The sequence below is a fragment of the Dysidea avara genome, chromosome 1 (genome assembly GCF_963678975.1).
Source record: "Dysidea avara chromosome 1, odDysAvar1.4, whole genome shotgun sequence".
Lineage (NCBI taxonomy): Eukaryota > Metazoa > Porifera > Demospongiae > Dictyoceratida > Dysideidae > Dysidea > Dysidea avara.
This window is the reverse complement of record NC_089272.1, coordinates 4,154,997-4,175,601: the sequence shown is the minus strand read 5'-3', so window position 1 is coordinate 4,175,601 and position 20,605 is coordinate 4,154,997. Positions and strand designations below refer to the sequence as shown.

Sequence of the window (20,605 nt, the reverse complement as noted above, 5' to 3'; positions counted from 1 at the left end):
TGTGTTCAATTAGAGTATTACAATGTTGTGTACTATTGGAACAAGTGAATGGTCATCATATATTTACTTGACTGAATTACGTATGCTTTTCTGGACACTTGTGTGATTTAACTGACCTGTACAGAAACAGTGTTTGATTTTATGTCATACAAACACCCTTCTCTGTACAATAGTTGGATAGTCTACACTGTAACTATCTCAAATGCTCAATGTTGTATTTGAATTTGATAAGTCCATGTCCCAACTTACGTGTAAATACAATTTTCAATAATATAATGACAGAGGTTAGTTAGATTTCAGTACTCAAATTTAATTGGCTAAAAAACAAGGTCTGTAAATCCCATAGTCCCACACATGTCTGTACAGAAACAACACTCCCTTAGACAACACTAAACATTGTAACATTAGCAAGGTGTGCCATGTAAAATGGTCTCGGGTGAGGCAGGCAAGTTTGTTATACACAATTTTGTTGGTTACAAACAGCTGCAAATTAAACATTAATAATTTAATTGAACTCTGGAAGGGTCTATGTGAAATTTAGTTACTTTTGAACCTGTAATGGCTTCGTCATGCTCCTCAGCACAAAGTCTACTAGCTTGATACTACATAAATGAGCATGTAGACCTCTCACTTTTATTGTTCATCTTATATTTATTGACAGTATTACATCAATTGGTACTGTTGTTAGATACGTATGTTATTTCCTTGTCTAATTGTCAAGAGATAAAATGTACAGTTGCATGATTAGTCCAGCTCCTGGAAATAATAAAATAATTGCTATGGTATCATTGCTTAAATAATGTAAGTCTTCATGGACTGTTTTATAGGAAAAGATTAGACTAGACATAGAACGATGATGTTGCAATGTTGTCCATCCCAATTCATCTATCATGGCTGACACACGTATTGCTCTGTGTTTGCCAGATACGCTAACTTGCTAAATAACTACAATATCATTATTATATCTACTCTATATATTTAATCATTAGGACTAATAACCAAATCACCCACATAATATGTGACCGGATTTGCGAAAAGGTACCTTTTCCACACATTTGACATACCAGCAAACAAAATGATGTAACACTTGACTCCTTATACTGATTAACTTGCTCTTAGTATCACAATGTAGCCAGATGCTGTAGCTACATTCATTGAAAATTTCAAGCAATTATATGCCATGATCAAAAAGTTATGAAGCCTTAAAATTCAAAAAATGGGCCAAATTTTGTGTGTGAAAAAGGTACCTTTTCGCAAATCCGGCCACATATTCCAATGAATAGGATAGTCACCACAAATACAGTACCTTTGTGTCGGTACACATGAAGGCATGCTTTACAAACACTAGCAAATAAAATGTATTCGTAAAATGTTACCATAACTTGACATAATTATATGAAGTTCTTGTGAGATAAAAATTATTCTGACATGCGCATGAACCAGCACTTATAAGACTTTATATCTATATAGCCAACAGTATAAATTGATGAACGCTCAGCCAATCCACCATATGTTCTGCCATCTTCATTGTATTCACATCTATCTGTGAAAAGATGGATTGTTTCAAACAGCTGTTAATCTTCAGTATTTTGGTTTCCATTGCTGATATGGTAAGGATATTTCCAGCTGTGGAAACCCCTGATACTTTCATAATTGGTTATTGAATTTTAAATAGCTTTTGTGTTATTAGGTATTTGGTGATGAATCATGGAGTCCCTGTTCTAGAACTTGTGGTATAGGAATCATGCAAAGGATCATCCCTTGCCAGTAAGCTTAACATCAATGTTACCAATTAGAAGTGTTTTAGTGATACCTGTGTGCAGCCAGCTGCTGCTCTTGTTAGTGTTATTGTTTACAAATGTGTGTAATTAGCACTAACTTAAAATTCCACAGTTTGACTGCTAATTTGTTTCATGGTGTTAAAGTAAACCATTCAACAAGACTGAAACACCACAGCAGTCACAACACAAAGTTAAATGAATTTGCCATCTGATTTATAAACATGACACTGCAGGTCCTCAGTACATGTCAGAAACAGACTTACACATGAGTGTATTTATATTAATGCCACACTTGTACTCTTAGAAATGATGGATGCAATGAAACAAGAAAAGAGTTCCAGGTTTGTAATGTGAATGTAAGAATTGATATAAGTTGTATAATGTTCCATAAGGCCTAAACTCAATAGTAACTAAATTAGCTTTTATGATTGTAGCAACATTTCTGAAACTTTCTACTCACAAATTCTAATTGTGTGAATTGAAAGCAATTTGACTTGTACACATGCTGTGGGTTTCTTTGCAGCAGACATGACTCCCATGACCTATGTATACATAGACTGGTTGGAGACAGTGGTATTGAAACTGAAAATTGACGCTGAAATAGAAAAAATATTGGACACTTAAATTGGTCACTACCAGAAGTCACCTCTTTGCAAAGACCACCTATATGGTGTACTTTGTGATTGTAACCATATTTTGTAGACCTCATAGGAGCCTCAATAATATAATTATACAGTGCTACACATCAGCTCCTTGAGTGACCTACACACACCACACACACATGCATGTACGCGCGCGCGCACACACACACGCACACACACACACCTACAAACAAACTATGTGCATCCTTTAAGATGTATATACGTACTGAGTATTAAGTAGTGTTGATAGGTTGGTTGGTCTTCCATTAATATTTTAGAGGTGTGCAGGTGGCAATGCTGACTTCAGGAGCGAGCAATGTAAGACATTTGGAGAGCAGTTAATACCATTCATTAATAAAACTGATCCCTGCAAACTGCTGTGCAACTTACCAGATCAGAAGCCTGTAGAGAATGGCTTAGTTGTGGATGGAACATCTTGTCTCTCCAATAGTATATGTGTTGATGGAGAATGTGTGGTAAGTTACGTGGAAATATAACCAACACCCCATGTTACACTTGTCTAATAATGTTCATAGCCTATTGGCTGTGATGGTGCTCTTGGATCAGAGAAAACAACTAACAAGTGTGGAACATGCTGTGAATTGTGTATAAAGCTACCATGTAAATTTGAGGATTTTTCTGCCAATGGTATGAGATGTCTTATATTTATATGAAGTGTAGTTATTGAGTATACACAGGTTATCACACTGTACTACCATCTGAATCTAGAAATATAAGCATTGCTTTGGGTACATCATCTTGTGACTTTAAAGGTGACATGGTTGTTCAACTGAATAACGATATACATAATACCATTTTTTGTAGCTATCAGCAATTCTGCAAAGTCTCACCAGTTTAACAGTAGTCATTCAGATGTTTCTATATCAGGGACATTGTTTACAATTGCTAACAATAAGTTAACTGCTGAAGGCCCACTTCAATCCCCTGTCACCATTGAGGTATGCAGAATGATTAATTGTAATAAAACATTGGTGAACATTCTTTAGATTCATTGTCCTAACTACAAAATACAGTGCAATTACCACATGACTGTCCATGATCCATATGAGTTCAGAATTCCAATTTTCTATGAATGGGTGCAAGGAAAGAATTTCTCTCCTTGTTCCCAGACTTGTGGAAAAGGTACGCATACAAGCAATTATAGTTTTATTCACTCTTCTTTTACTCTATCTTTCCAGGAATTCAAATACAAGAAATATATTGTAGTGTACATGGTAGCAACACAAGAGTTCCAGATTTAGAATGTTTGATGAATAATGAAAGACTTTCTCCTACAATTCGATTTTGTGATCAGCCAGCATGTCCTTCTGAGTTAGTGTAATTGGTATTATTAATGATGTTACAGATCAATTGCTGTCACAGATGAAGTCTATCTTAGTAGTTATAGATGTGTGCAGTGGTGTGGGCTGTGTTTCCCCCTAAATAAATATTTTACTATCAATGATTGAGTCATGATCACATATTCTAATACAACTATCAGGTGTTAAGTTTATGCTTAAAATCACTTTAAATTTGGGTACAAAAGTTTCATAGGTGGGAGATGTCCCTAGCTACTTAAGCATGTTAGCAGAATGTGCATTGAGCCCCCCAACTTTCAAGGTTTCCTCCACCTCTAGTGTGGTCAATTAATTCATAGTTCCATGGTTATCATCACTTCAATTATATAAGCAGCCCTTGTGGTTATTATTTTAAGCCAGATGGCATAGGTGACTGGGTCTGGGAAAACCGATTTTATTGCCCATGACAGCAGATTTAATTTTTCACCAAGAACATAGAGCTAAAATTAAATGAATAAACTATCAAATAGACTTGAATAGTTTGCTAATGCTGGCTGCTTATTCCATTCACAGTGACAATCTGCATGAGCAGTCTGGGGCCCTAATGGCAGCCTGGGGATGGCTGTATGTGGCTGTATAGATTTGTGGTGTTGAATAATTAAAGACCTGTGCTGTAAATTTCCTTTCGTTTTAGCCAGTTTTGGAACCTGAATGGCCCATATAACTTGGCCTATTCATCCCTACACCTTCCTCTTTGATTTTTTTAAAACAGCCCATTACCCTCCTCCGGTCCTACTTCCCACCCCTTGTGGAGCTTGCCTGATACAGTCAACCCTGGTTTAAAAACTATCTAATATGGTGGGAAACTTACCTTTTGGCTACTTGTACAGTGGATGCTCTGGAAGGTAAGGAATTGGTGTAAAACATGTGAAAATTTGGTACACGTAACTTCATCTGTTGGCAAGCTGTGCTACAATGCTCTAAATACTGAAAACTAGCATTTCTCAATACATTTAAATAAGTGATTAGACTGGTTTTCCCAGACTGGGTCACATATGGACGCGTTATACACATTATAGAAATTGTATAATATTCAATTTAGATGGATGCACTCCGATTGGACACAATGTTCAAAGAGTTGTGGAGGAGGGAACATGACAAGGAATGTTTCATGTGTACAAGTGTACCGAGATGAAGTAGAACCAATCCAGACTCCAGGAAATTGTGACAATGAAACAAAGCCAGAATCACAAGATGAATGCAATAATCACCCTTGTCACAACCACTGGAACACAGGAGACTGGAACAGAGTATGTAACACAACAAATACTACTTCATGTTGCTCATTTCAATTGCATTTAGTGTTCTGTTGATTGTGGGGAAGGAATTCAAAGAAGAAATGTCACATGTAGGGATGCTATGGAAGACAAGATACACAGAGACAATTGTAGTTTGCTGGCAAAACCTCATACAGAGAGATCATGTGCTGGAAACATGTGTATTCATAAGTGGATCAAATCTAATTGGACCAATGTATGTTACTGGGCACCACAAGTATCATATATTACCATGGCTACAGAAATTTTAAACTTATAATTTAGCAACATAGCTGCATATTGCTAAAATTAGGGCATACCATTATAGTAGAAGCATTCCATAAAGTTAGGCCTTCTAAAGTTGAATTTGAAAGTGATACACTAATAAATTCTTGACTGTTACGATTTTGGGTAACCAGTTTCATACCCCACCTGGAGCTGCCCCTGATATAGCTGATTGATCAACATGATGACATGTGCTTGCCATTTAATGGTGAATAATCTAATTTCTCCATAGTGCTCTGTGAATTGTGGTGAAGGTGTTCAGACCAGGCATGTAAACTGTACTGAAAATGGAACAATCGTAGATGACATTGTTTGCCTTGAGAATATTCCAGATTCTAAATCAATAGAAGAAAGAACTTGCCAGGGACCTTTTTGCAATGGAATGTGGGTTGCTGAAAACTGGCCAAAAGAAGTAAGCACTGTTCCTTAGCTGCAGTACATATTATATCTTTTTATATAATAGTGTGTAACTCCAAGATGTGGAGAAGTAGGTGTGAGGTACAGAAATGTCCATTGTATATATAATGGAAAGACTGCTAAAGAGCATGGCTACATTAAGTGTAATCCGGCAAAAGAACCATCACATACACAAACATGCTACAAGACCGAAGGATGCCATCCAGAATGGCACACATCAGACTGGAGCTCAGTAAGTATGGACACAATGGAATAATAGTGAAGTTTTATTCTTATAGTGTAGCAAAACTTGTGATGGTATACAGACGAGAACATTACACTGCAAGGTGGGAAATGCAACACTTCCTGATGAAAGATGCCCACACAATACTAAACCTGGTGTGGTACAAGCATGTAGTCCAAAGTGTCCATTTACTGCAGAATGCTTGATGGAATTTTGTCACAAACATAATATATCACCATGCCAAAAGGAATGCTGCAATCAGTGTGAACAAATGATACCATCATTGTCACCACTGGCTCGAGACGTACTTTGTGACAGACCCTGCTGTACAGGTACCCTATCCTGGAAGAATAAAGGCGCTTGTACAGACTTCATGTAATTAGTATATTGCATGAAACTGCTGTTATCACAACCCCCTTGAATCATATGAAGCAATTTTTTTTGTATTACATTTTCTATAGCTGTATTTTATATTGCTCATATATGCAATGATAGTTTATCATTCAGAATTGTGAATTGACAACTTTAATTTGTACTAGCGTTCTCTGAAAAAAGAACACCTCTTGCTATCAACTGTTCTTTTGACCAACATTAATTTGTTTAGATATGTGTCTTACTCATAACTATTGCTGTGCCATTTATAATCAAGGGCGGATTTAGGGAGGGTGCTTTGGGTGCAGAAACACCCCCCTCCAAACGTTTACCATGTGCAAGCTAGGAAGCTTCTAGAAATTGCAGTATAGATGCAATTGCATCTTATACGTATGCATGGGCAATGAAAAGATGGAAAGAGAAGGGAGAATGGCTAATCTTTACTTAGGATTACTAAGAGGGGTTCAAAGTATACTTTTGGTGTGAGACTTACCTAAAAGCTGCTAAAATCGAAATACTCTAATAGAATAGTCAACTACTCTAATAGAACATCCACAATAATGTTTTTTTGTTTTTTAAAGAAGTTGCCAGTGTGTTTTCTTGACCTGTGTACTACTATCTTACCATTGCTCCAAACATCCTGCCATATACTAATCACTTTCTGAGAACAACTTCTGCTTAATATTATAGTGGGTATTTTCAGTTGTTGCTACATTGATGCTTGGGTCGACATGCTTAAGTAAAACTGTTAATATCTTATCATATATACAGTTAACAAGGCTGTAGTATCTGAGAAATGTTTGTTTTTGCTTTATCAGTACCAAAGTTCCTTGCTGCATTTATCTGAATCTAGCATCAATTAAAGCTAATAAAATTTAATTTTATACAGGGTTTGCACTCCCAAATCCCTTGAAGCTCAACTTTATAAGCTCAAATGATACCACAGTATTTACGCTGTCATGTTATGTAAGTGACTTTGGACTCTGGTTGTAAAAACTTAATATGGTGATCGGGCCATATAGTTGTAAAAGGTCAAATTGAAGTAGTAACAGAACAGTTTGTGGCTATATATACTACAAAGTTGAAGTTATTTTTGTGTGCATTTTAAATCTCTACAGTGACCTTAAGATCCAACCTGTGTATGTCTTTGACAATCCACTATTATGTATTGCCTTATAACCCAATAGCATTTAAAAGTATAGTTCTGTTTTTCTAAAACTGCTTACAACTGAACTCATCCATCTTGTACCCCCACAATCTTTCAGTACAATATAGTATTTGGTTAAAAATAGCTTCCAGACTCAATCTTGTGATAGCTTTATATATTACAAAAATTTCCAGAGGGAGCATCACCCCAGACCCCCCTATCTGGAAAATTGTACATAATTATGCGTACTCTACACACTGTATGGTGAGTGTATACTTGCCATCTAAAGCCCCCTCTTCATTGTTACTGTTTGGACATTATAGTTTGAGCCATGAGACTGTAAAGCACACTATTGAGCCAAGCAATACACTAAATTTAGCGATCTTGCATATTGATGGATTTGCAATATAATTATTATTAATTCGGAATTGATGTAATCAATTAGCAAAAAACCAAACTCTAAAATTGTTAAATTAAATGTACCGCTAAATTAAGGTATTGCCTCAAACACAAAATTAATAGCCAGTATTGATCATGTGTAGCTGCATCCTTCTCCTTCCTTTTCATTATTAAAGAATATTTTAAGTCACTGGTTGTGCCCTTATATGATAGCTAGTAGCTATTACAACTGTTCTGGAATATTGGTGTCATTTCATCATTATTACACTTAGGTAACTCACAATGCTTTACAAGCATTGTGAATCACTTTAACAAAGTGGCATCATTTTTCAGTCAAAAATATTGCCAAATTTTAATACTGAATAGGCTAAATTTGCAAAATTTTTGTGTGGGCGCATGCCCCCAGACCCCCTAGATAGAGCATGTTCCACATGTTGAGTGTGCTTTGCACACTATTGCTAGTTGTATTAACCAATTGTCACTTTTCTTAGCCAACCAACCATTATGTTAGCACCCCCCCCCCCCCCTTCTGAAATCCTAGATCCGCCCCTGATAATGGCATGGATTCAAGCACAACAGGCTATCAAAAGCATTAGCAGTATGCCAGCATAATAGGAAATTTATGTACATGCCAAAAGAAAAATAATGGTAATGATGCATTTCATAACAAAAAAATGGATTAGACTGATTATTCATAATTGTCTAATACAGCAGTTGTTCTATACAATTCAATGTGGATGTCAGATATCTGGATAGTAAAATTGCTATGGGTTTTAGCCCTCTACCAACACCTATATATAATTCACACTTTCATTGCGACAGACCCGAAACACATGGCAAAAATCTTGTAATGTTTTCAGGGGTGATTGTCATAACACAGGGGGTAGCTGTTAATTACAATTTTAGAATTGAATATATATTTGGCAGCAGTGTACGTAGCTAAGCTAATCCAATTATATATATTGTACATTATAGAATATGAACAGTTGGTTTGTAATTCATAATAAGAAAAGCTGCCATGAATTTGTGATAAGTTGTCATTTGTATGCAGGGTGTTTATTATGATACGAACCTGTACTAACACACTCAAAACTATGCATAATACAAGTGAAATATTGATCAATTTTACTCACTGTGATTGAAAACTAGTACAGAGTATTATATTACACTAGTTATAGTGTAATAGTATCACCGTGTTATATTAAACACCATCATGATTATGATGAACAAAATGAAATTAAGTACATGTATATGGATCCTTGGTCAACATGCAATCACATACCGTACGCAAGGAAATTTTGACGTCAAAAAATTTGACGAATTTGATGAATCGGTTCAATTCGTCAAATTTAAATTCGTCAAATGTTTATAAATGCCCTTAAAAGTACAGGTTTTGCCTGCAATTTCTTCATTTTATTCGTCAAATCAGCTGAAGTCTGAATTTGTCAAATTTTTTTGATGTCAAAATTTCCTTGCATACGGTATCTGACCAACTTGGGTCAGCTGTAAGGAAAACAAACACTCTAATACTAATAATATGCTTATAATTATGGCAATGAATATATATATATATAATTATATATATATCAACAAACACAATTACCAGTATTAAAACCATAGGTATAGCTATCACTATGAAGGTACCATAAAAAAATTAACAAATTAAAGTTCTAGTTCATAAAAAGTAGGGTTGGTTGGCCATGCTATAATGGTACAGATCCCCAACACAAATTAAAGTATTAATACTTCAAATTTGTGATTTATATTCTCAACATTCATAGATCTAGACTATTATTATATTTTAGAGGACTAAGAGGAGCTGGTGGCCTCAGCCTCATTGGCAAATCTCAACCTTCTCAATAGTAAGACCTCTCCCAAAGGTATTTGAGGTGTTGGGCATTGTTGTTGTCTGGTCATCAACTGTGGCTTCATCGGTTTCCATGCCAGAGCTGACATTTAATACTTTGATGCAATCATAATAATGTATATACGTATTTACTTTATTTATGTGTATACAGAACCCACAATAATATTATTTGAATGCTGAAAAATGTTGAATGAATAAATAATTTTAAACCTGTCCATTCTACTAGCTATAGTGTATTTTTCAAAGTAACAACCAGTTCCCATCTGTCCTAAGAATAACACACCATGTAAGTACTGTATATCATTTAAAGTCTCCAGTTCTTGTTAGGTTAGGTAATCCAAAGGCTGCAGCACATGTTGCTGTCAGACCTTCAGTGCTGGTCACTGTAAAGTACTAATAATAATAATAATAATAATAATATTTTACTTGTACATTAGTTCATACCTTAAACACTTTCAGCATCAACACATACACCCATTTCAGCACATGTCTCTCTCTCTCTCTCTCTCTCTCTCTCTCTATCTCTCTTTCTCTCTGTCGTATTGTCCTTCGTCTCCAAATCTGAAAATAAGAACATGTCATCACCTAATGAAAGATGATGAATCAGAAATACGTATTGTGGCTGATTAAAACTGTTCTATATATGTGACTAGACTCATTACAAATGTAACAGTCATAAAGAATAGTTTTTAGCAGAGTACGACATCTTTTCTTTTACCACACACACACACACACACACACACACACACACACACACACACACACACACACACACACACACACACACACACACACACACACACACACACAAACACACACACACACACATCACACCTCCCAAATCAGAACGACCAGTACATAACAAAACCTAAACTATTTGTAAAAAAATGTTTCTCTGTCACTAATACAGAATTATTCAACATTTTCAGCATTCAAATATTATTGTGGGTTCTGTATACACATAAATAAAACAAATAAATATGATTGCATCACAAAGTTTTATGCCTTTTATGCAAATGTCAGCTCTAGATATGGAAACCGATGAAGCAACAGTTGATGAACAGACAACAATGTCCAACAAAATAGAGACCCCAAATACCTTCAGGAGATGTTGAGAAGGTTGAGATTTGCCAATGAGGTTGACGCTGCCAGCTCCTCTAATAATAATAATGATTGATTGATTTATGATTTTATGATTTACACTCTGGCAATCGGCAACTGCCGTTCTTCCTTGCCAGAGCAGTACAAAATAAACAAATACACTATAGCTAGCTAACAAGTACAAAACTAAACACACAGATACAAAACAAAAGACATGGACAAAAGTACACAATAATATAACAGACAAACTGAAACACGTGCATTCACAGAACAATTAATAGTTAGTTACACCTGCAATATCTTGACTACACATACATAGCTATGGCTAGTGGATATAAATTTTATCATTTCATGAAATCTCATTACAATAATATTAAGGGTTGCGAGGGTGATAAAAACAAACAAAAAATGGATGAAAGACATCATTATGCTGTTGTGGTAAGAGCATTTGGTTTGTAAATATTGTTCTGGGTATACTACTAACAGTATAACACATTGTGCAGTAGTTCAACCATAAGACATTATTATAAAGCCTAACTGAGGATATCCCATTGCTTACTTGGTAAGGTTTATGCCACCTGTCAGTGGACTCAGTGGAGCCCTTGAAATGTGAATAATTATGCTATCCTGATCTTCCAAGTTTTAATTTGATAAAGAATGATGTACTTCTAGTACATTTACTGCACTCAACACCAACTTATCTTCCAGTTGTGAACAGTGATCATGAGTGATAATCAAAAGCTAATGTCCCAGAAACTATTGAATATGAACTAATTAATTGGTGGTTAATTAAAGAACTACATAGCCATACCAAATAATTATAAATAAATACTGTAGGAACAACCTTCAGCAGATCAGAGTTACTCTCACCTATATCATTAATATATACAACAAATATCACATATTATTAAATATGTACACTATTAGTCTACATTTGCTACTTATGCAAAAGTTGATGATTATGTAAACATTTTAGAACTTGAAACCAGCTCGCATTCATTCACATCCATCTCCAAGTTAAACATGATCATTATAAGGTGCTTCAGATATTCAGTTACTCCCATTAGACCAATTAAGAACAATATTTAGCGATACATGGTGTGCTATGATTTGCATTAATGCCACTTATAATTGATAATAGAAATGAAATATAAAATATTATCACAATACCAATACAACAGATAGGGAAGAACTGCAAGAACAATTTATGATAGAATACAATGCTACAATATGAGTTATGCTCTTACACATAACATCAGTATATATAAATATCTAATCCAAAACAGCCAAGCTGTAAAAAAAGTGTGTGGCCCTCAAAAAGGCTATGGTGAAAAAAGATGTGAAATCCAAGGTGGCAGCCAAGAAATGGCTGTGATGGTAGGCTAATGGTAAAAATTTTAATAAGGACGATTCAGGTGAATTTTGGTGCTGCTTGACCATAGCCTTTTTGAGGGCCACAAACTTTTTTTACAGCTTGGCTGTTTTGGATTAGATTTCACTTCTTTTTGTATTTGTATACCCACAAAGCCAGCCTATGGCCGGCTTTGGAGCTTTTTAAACTTATCTTTTTTTCTTTACCACAGGAAGAAGAAAAGATGAAGCAGATTTTAAATACTTTAAATATTTCTGATTTTATCAGTAAATGTACAAATGTATATATATATATATATATATAATATATATATAATACGTATATTTATTACAGAACTCTCTTCATGGTGGTTTCTTTGTAACTGAACACTCTACAAGGTGACTTCTTCTAGCTGATCTCTCTACAGGGTGATTTGTTTGTAGCTGAATTCTGTGCAGGCAATTTGTTTGCAGCTAAACTCTCTACATGATGATTTCTTTATAGCTGAACTCTCTACAAGGTGACTTCTTCTAGCTGATCTCTCTACAGGATGATTTGTTTGTAGCTGAACTCTCCACAAGGTAATTTCTTCTAGCTGATCTTTGTACAGGATGAATTGTTTGTAGCTGAACTCTACAAGGTAACTTCTTCTAGCTGATCTCTGTGATTTGTTTGTAGCTGAACTCTCTACAGGTGATTTGTTTGCAGCTGAACTCTCTACATGATGGTTTCTTTGTAGCTGAACTCTCTACAAAGTAACTTCTTCTAGCTGATGTTTCTACAGGGTCACTAGTTTGTAGCTGAACTCTCTACATGGTGGTTTTTTTGTAACCGAACTCTCTACAAGGTAACTTCTCCTAGCTGATCCTTCTACAGGGCTTGTTCTCTACAGGTTGGCTTGTTTTGTAGTTGTGTACTCAAATAGAGTATCTTATCAATGTAGCTGAGTGCTCTGATAGGGTGACTGTACTATTAGACTATCTCTCAATTGTGCACTTGCTACATGTAGTTGGCTTCACTTTATAACTCAGTGGCTTTACAAATATTATGAATGATGCTCAAAATTTGTGCAACTACCCAATAGGTTTTTCCTGCAATCATCTATATCTAACAAATAGTCAATTCCAAACCAGCTTTTGTGCTATTTGCTCCCACATTTCACAATACCCAGTGCCAACACAGCAGAGAAGGACTGCAAGAGCAATTCATAGAAGTATACAATTGTTAGTTATATAACTATTATGGTGTTACAACGTACACAGTAGCAGTATGAATAATCTCATTATGAGAGCAAATGCACTGCAGCTATAATTCTCTAGTGACTTCAATTAACATACGTACATCCACTACAATATGGCTGCTTCTTCTTTTCTCAGTAGCTACTACATACAAAGCTGTCACATGGCACTCTTTGATATAAATCATATACACATCTGTGTTGATATAAAAGTGCTGACTAATTATGGGGGAACATTTGTGGTTCAATGTACATAGATATTTCCCTGGTATTGGTGACTATAATAACTCCCACTTGTACTTTTCTGTTATTTATAGCTGTTGGGATTAAAAATGATGTTCGGTGTTTCTTACTGTTTTGTAGCACTGTGTAAACAGCTGAAAATGAAGCATAATGGTCACTACACATTTCAGTTATATTAATTGTTGGGACACGCATTCAGATAAACTTTATGGCATGCCTGTCACCATTGTTTCTTTTGATGTGGTATCAGTCATACGTATGTTATAAAAAAGAAGTAAAAGGAAATGTAGGGTATTTTAAGTTGGATTAGGGATCAATAAAAAGGCAGCAAAACAAGGGAATAGCTAAAAAGTATTATAGTGAAACAAGAGAGGTTGTCTACAGGGACGGATGTAGGGGGAGGGCTAAGGAGGCTGTAGCCTCCCCCCTCCTTTCTAAGTTAGTACTTGGCCAATAAAACCCTAGATCTTTTATGTGTATCAAAAGCAGGCTTATTTTTCAGGAACTATGCATCACTACCAACACAAATAATGTCTATGTAACTATACCTATTGTTCAACTCTGTTCCAGGAGAGTATAGCTTCCTTTTCGTCAAGAGTTCTTCAAGAAAACGTTTCAATTGTGCATTGAATGTAAAGTCTATGAATGTAAATCTGTATCAGTTACGTACCTTCTGATATGATCCCATGCTGTGGGTTATGGTGCTGGTATTTGTAGTTAGCTATAGATCAGTCTTCATAACCCGGCAGATCTAGAAATAAGTTGTCTATCACAACAGCAAATTCAGAACCTCATAAATGCAAATATAGTTGCACTTTGCTAAGGATTTCCAGTGGACTAGCTAATAGCTACTAGTGCCCTTCACTGCATTCTGCTTTTCAGTACACTTTATTGGTGTTAAGACTAATAAAGTGTCACTATATAGGCTAAGGAGCATACATAGCTACTAATAATTGTGACGTTCAACACTTCTACTACTACTACTACTTACAGTAGCTATACATGTTTCTGCCTCTGTTTAGCTATACATGTTTCTTCCACACATTATTCCACAATGGCTTCCCCTATTGTCTGGCTTTGTTTGATCGTGCATTGTCAACTTTGGGTGTACATGCAGCAAGGGACGTGGTGAAAGGCTTACAAAACACTCTAATATAGTGCATGCCTTGGCATAATCATTATCTGTGTGTCTGTTTCTAATTTTTGCTGGCATTATTGTCATGTCTGGTGCCTTCAGTAGTGATGGCATATACAATTAGCCATGGATTTAATTAATTAATTAATATATTTACTTGTATGCTGACAACTGTAACATGTGTTGCTGTTTTGCAGTATGTGCTGGACTGTGATGTTATGCACTGTATGCATGTGTGTGTGCATGTGTGCATGTGTGTGTGTGTGTGTGTGTGTGTGTGTGTGTGTGTGTGTGTGTGTGTGTATGTGTGTGTGTGTGTGTGTGTGTGTGTGTGTGTGTGCGTGTGTGTGTGTGTGTGTGTGTGTGTGTGTGTGTGTGTGTGAGAGAGAGATAGACGTAGAGAGTAAGAAAGCTAACTACTGTGTATGAGTGTTTGGTTAAATGGAGGGAATTTCCCTGGTTATGGGCAGTTAAATGCAGGGAATTCCCCTGGTTATGTGGTGTATCAGCGGATTATGACTATGTTCTCGATATGAAACTCCTGTGGTATAGTCCTTCGAGGCTTTATTATGTTGTTAATTGAAAATTGTTACTTTAAAAATTCAGGTAAATAAAATTTGCCAGCCTATGTCAATATCAAATCAGCTAAAGTCAGGTATAATTTTGATGTTTAGGTGACCACAGTTCAGATTAGATGCTTTTCGTAGCTTGAAATGTTTTTACCTGTATGCAATGCAGTAGTATTACTTCAACCCATACAAATTGTATTGGAAATATATTAATTAAATTGCCAGGCTTAAACAGCAGAATTTTTCTGGTTTTCTAATGCTTAATGAGATAATATTAGGTGGCTGACAACTTTTGGTGCTATTCAGCAGTAGCACTCTATTCACTGCTGCGCTATGTTGCCTTATATTTGTGTTCCCATATGTCATTAATACATTTTTTTGTGTCTTGAATAATAGCCTGATGACCACCAAAAGTTGGCAATGGGTGGTATTTAGAAACAGCATCCTTCATGCAGACTGCAAAATCATCACAATCAAACTTGTGTAATGTTCAGTGATGAATTCCAAATGGACTTACGTTGGAAGAATTGTGAAAATACTTACCCCAGCTTCAACATCAACAGATTTAAGGCAGACTCACTAGACCATCATCTTCTAAAGATCATGATGTGTGAAATAATCTACTCTAACCTTCCAATGGGATCCAACAACACTATTTTTATCAGTAAGATAGACAGTTGAGGCTGTTGAAGAGGAGCTGATGCATTTTGGTATATAGCTAGCTATATCTAAATGCTTGGTAGCTACAAATGAGAAGATTATGATATTATGCATGCACGATAGCTACTCAATGCTATTGCAATCAGTCTTGATTTAATGGAAAAGTAAAAGTGTTTTGATAAATTGAAATTCCATTATTTTCCACTGAAAAACTGCTAAAAACACTCTCAGATTCACCTTTAGATGGCCTAATTTTCAAAAATTTCCTGTGGGGCATGCCCCCAGGCTGGCATGCTTTGCATACTAATGTAGTCATTATTCCAAATAGCTAATTTGACCATGGATACTACATGAACCTTACCACTGGGCCTTGTGAGAAAGCTTGGTATCTTCTGATGCCTGGCTAGTTGTCTATGTCCCTGTCCAGCTTAGCCCTTCTTTCAAAAAATCCTATATCCGCCCCTAGTCTATACCTGGAGACATACTAATGGATATTTAATCCCTATACTTCAGTCTATATCCATGACTGAAATATGGGGATTCAATGTCCACTAGTATATCTGCAGGTATAGACAACCTCTCTTGTTTCACTACTCGTTTCTTTTGATCCCTAATCTTACTTAAAATTCCAATATTTTCATTTTATTCCTTGTGTAAAATATACTGTCAGTACTTTTGATACTGTATTGCATTTTTTCCAAGTGGATTTTTTTTTGCAGACCATGAAAAATTTCCTCTCAAAATTTGCTGCTTGATCAAAACATTAAAATTTTCCTCCAGTGGCAATTTGTAATAACTTCTCTGTTGAAAATGACATGATATATGCAGATGGTATTTACATTAACTGTGTATATAGCTTGCCCAACACTGTATGTCATTGTATCTGTTTACCTACCTGCATACACATAGAGTTATCTGTCAGTGCTCATGCATAGCAATAGATGCAATGATGATGGTCAACTGCAATGAACTGGAACTGAACTGGATTGTCCTTATGATGGCTTTTGGTGATGGTGATTATGGCCAAGAATGCCAATACATACAATAGATATGCTGCAGCACCAAATTATTAATAGTATACATTGTATAAAATTATGTAACCACTAGAGTTAAACAAACATTCCCTGTTTGAATAGCTGTTCTACAAGGGAATTACAGAGGAGAGTCAATTACTCAAACACCACAAACATCAACTATCAAAATGTCAACAGTGTGTGTTCAATTAGAGTATTACAATGTTGTGTACTATTGGAACAAGTGAATGGTCATCATATATTTACTTGACTGAATTACGTATGCTTTTCTGGACACTTGTGTGATTTAACTGACCTGTACAGAAACAGTGTTTGATTTTATGTCATACAAACACCCTTTTCTGTGCAATAGTTGGATAGCCTACACTGTAACTATCTCAAATGTTCAATGTGGTATTTGAATTTGATAAGTCCATGTCCCAACTTATGTGTAAATACAATTTTCAATAATATAATTACAGAGGTTAGTTAGATTTCAGTACTCAAATTTAATTGGCTAAACAACAAAGTCTGTAAATCCCATAGTCCCACACATGTCTGTACAGAAACAACACTCCCTTAGACAACACTAAACATTGTAACATTAACAAGGTGTGCCATGTAAAATGGTCTCGGGTGAGGCAGGTAAGTTTGTTATACACATTTTTGTTGGTTACAAACAGCTGCAAATTAAACATTAATAATTTAATTGAACTCTGAAAGGGTCTATGTGAAATTTAGTTACTTTTGAACCTGTAATGGCTTCGTCATGCACAACAGCACAAAGTCTACTAGCTTGATACTACATAAATGAGCATGTAGACCTCTCACTTTTATTGTTCATCTTATATTTATTGACAGTATTACATCAATTGGTACTGTTGTTAGATACGTATGTTATTTCCTTGTCTAATTGTCAAGAGATAAAATGTACAGTTGCATGATTAGTCCAGCTCCTGGAAATAATATAATAATTACTATGGTATCATTGCTTAAATAATGTAAGTCTTCATGAACTGTTTTATAGGAAAAGATTAGACTAGACATAGAACGATGATGTTGTAATGTTGTCCATCCCAATTCATCTATCATGGCTGACACACAATATTGCTCTGTGTTTGCCAGATACGCTAACTTGCTAAATAACTAACTACAATATCATTATTATATCTACTCTATATATTTAATCATTAGGAATAATAACCAAATCACCCACATAATATTCCATTGAATGGGATAGTCACCACAAATACAGTACCTTTGTGTCGGTACACATGAAGGCATGCTTTACAAACACTAGCTAAACGTATTTGTAAAATGTTACTATAACTTGACATAATTATATGAATTAGTTCTTGTGAGAAAAAAATTGTTCTGACATGCGCATGAACCAGCACTTATAAGACTTTCTATCTATATAGCCAACAGTATAAATTGATGAACGCTCAGCCAATCCACCATATGTTCTGCCATTTTCATTGTATTCACATCTATTTGTGAAAAGATGGATTGTTTCAAACAGCTGTTAATCTTCAGTATTCTGGTTTCCGTTGCTGATATGGTAAGGATATTTCCAGCTGTGGGAACCCCTGATACTTTCATGATTGGTTATTGAATGTTAAATAGCTTTATTTGTGTTATTAGGTATTTGGTGATGAATCATGGAGTCCCTGTTCTAGAACTTGTGGTATAGGAATCATGCAAAGGACCATCCCTTGCCAGTAAGCTTAACAGCAATGTTACCAATTAGAAGTGTTTTAGTGATACCTGTGTGCAGCCAGCTGTTGCTCTTGTTAGTGTTATTGTTTACAAATGTGTGTAATTGACTCTAACTTAAAATTCCACAGTTTGACTGCTAATTTGTTTCATGGTGTTAAAGTAAACAATTCAACAAGACTGAAACACCACAGCAGTCACAACACAAAGTTAAATGAATTTGCCATCTGATTTATAAACATGACACTGCAGGTCCTCAGTACATGTCAGAAACAGACTTACACATGAGTGTATTTATATTAATGCCACACTTGTACTCTTAGAAATGATGGATGCAATGAAACAAGGAAAGAGTTCCAGGTTTGTAGTGTGAAGGTAAGAATTTATATAAGTTGTATAATGTTCCATAAGACCTACACTCAATAGTAACTAAATTAGCTTTTATGATTGTAGCAACATGTCTGAAACTTTCTACCCACAAATTCTTAAGAAATTGTGTGAATTGAAAGCAATTTGACTTGTATACATGCTGTGGGTTTCTTTGCAGCAGACATGACTCCCATGACCTATGTATACATAGACTGGTTGGAGACAGTGGTATTGAAACTGAAAATTGACGCTGAAATTGAAAAAAAATATTGGACACTTAAATTGGTCACTACCAGAAGTCACCTCTTTGCAAAGACCACCTACATGGTGTACTTTGTGATTGTAACCATATTTTGTAGACCTCATACACTGTAGGAGCCTCAATAATATAATTATACTGTTCTACACATCAGCTCCTTGAGTGACCTACACACACCACACACACATGCATGTATGTGTGCGCACACACGCACGCACGCACGCACACACACGCACACACACACATACACACACGCACAAACAAACAAACCATGCGCATCCTTTAAGATGTATTTATGTACCGAGTATTAAGTAGTGCTGATAGGTTGGTTGGTCTTCCATTAATATTTTAGAAGTGTGCAGGTGGTAATGCTGACTTCAGGAGCGAGCAATGTAAGACATTTGGAGAGCAGTTAATACCATTCATTAATAAAACTGATCCCTGCAAACTGCTGTGCAACTTACCAGATCAGAAGCCTGTAGAGAATGGCTTAGTTGTGGATGGAACATCTTGTCTCTCCAATAGTATATGTGTTGATGGAGAATGTGTGGTAAGTTACGTGGAAATATAACCAACATCCCATCTTACACTTGTCTAATAATGTTCATAGCCTATTGGCTGTGATGGTGCTCTTGGATCAGAGAAAACAACTAACAAGTGTGGAACATGCTGTGAATTGTGTATAAAGCTACCATGTAAATTTGAGGATTTTTCTGCCAATGGTATGAGATGTCTTATATTTATATGAAGTGTAGTTATTGAGTATACACAGGTTATCACACTGTGCTGCCATCTGAATCTAGAAATATAAGCATTGCTTTGGGTACATCATCTTGTGACTTTAAAGGTGACATGGTTGTTCAACTGAATAATGATATACATAATACCATTCTTTGTAGCTATTAGCAATTCTGCAAAGTCTCACCAGTTTAACAGTAGTCATTCAGACGTTTCTATATCAGGGACATTGTTTACAATTGTTAATAATAAGTTAACTGCTGAAGGCCCACTTCAATCCCCTGTCACCATTGAGGTATGCAGAATGATTAATTGTAATAAAACATTGGTGAACATTCTTTAGATTCATTGTCCTAACTACAAAATACAGTGCAATTATCACATGACTGTCCATGATCCATATGAGTTCAGAATTCCAATTTTCTATGAATGGGTGCGAGGAAAGAATTTCTCTCCTTGTTCCCAGAC

At 35.7% G+C, this 20,605-nt stretch overlaps 1 protein-coding gene across 1 annotated transcript; it reads left to right on the top strand.

The window, feature by feature from the left end:
- The first annotated feature begins 1,553 nt into the window (after window positions 1–1,553).
- On the top strand, window positions 1,554–19,236 carry LOC136258787 (papilin-like). The gene is made up of 17 exons (XM_066052458.1): window positions 1,554–1,610; window positions 1,691–1,767; window positions 2,015–2,122; window positions 2,730–2,898; window positions 2,959–3,070; window positions 3,121–3,195; window positions 3,248–3,381; window positions 3,430–3,565; window positions 3,622–3,754; window positions 4,823–5,030; window positions 5,083–5,253; window positions 5,554–5,733; window positions 5,785–5,970; window positions 6,017–6,265; window positions 18,700–18,776; window positions 19,095–19,146; window positions 19,225–19,236. The coding sequence occupies exons 1-17, from the start codon at window positions 1,554–1,556 to the stop codon at window positions 19,234–19,236; spliced, it is 2,136 nt and encodes a 711-aa protein (XP_065908530.1).
- The last annotated feature ends 1,369 nt before the right edge of the window (window positions 19,237–20,605 follow it).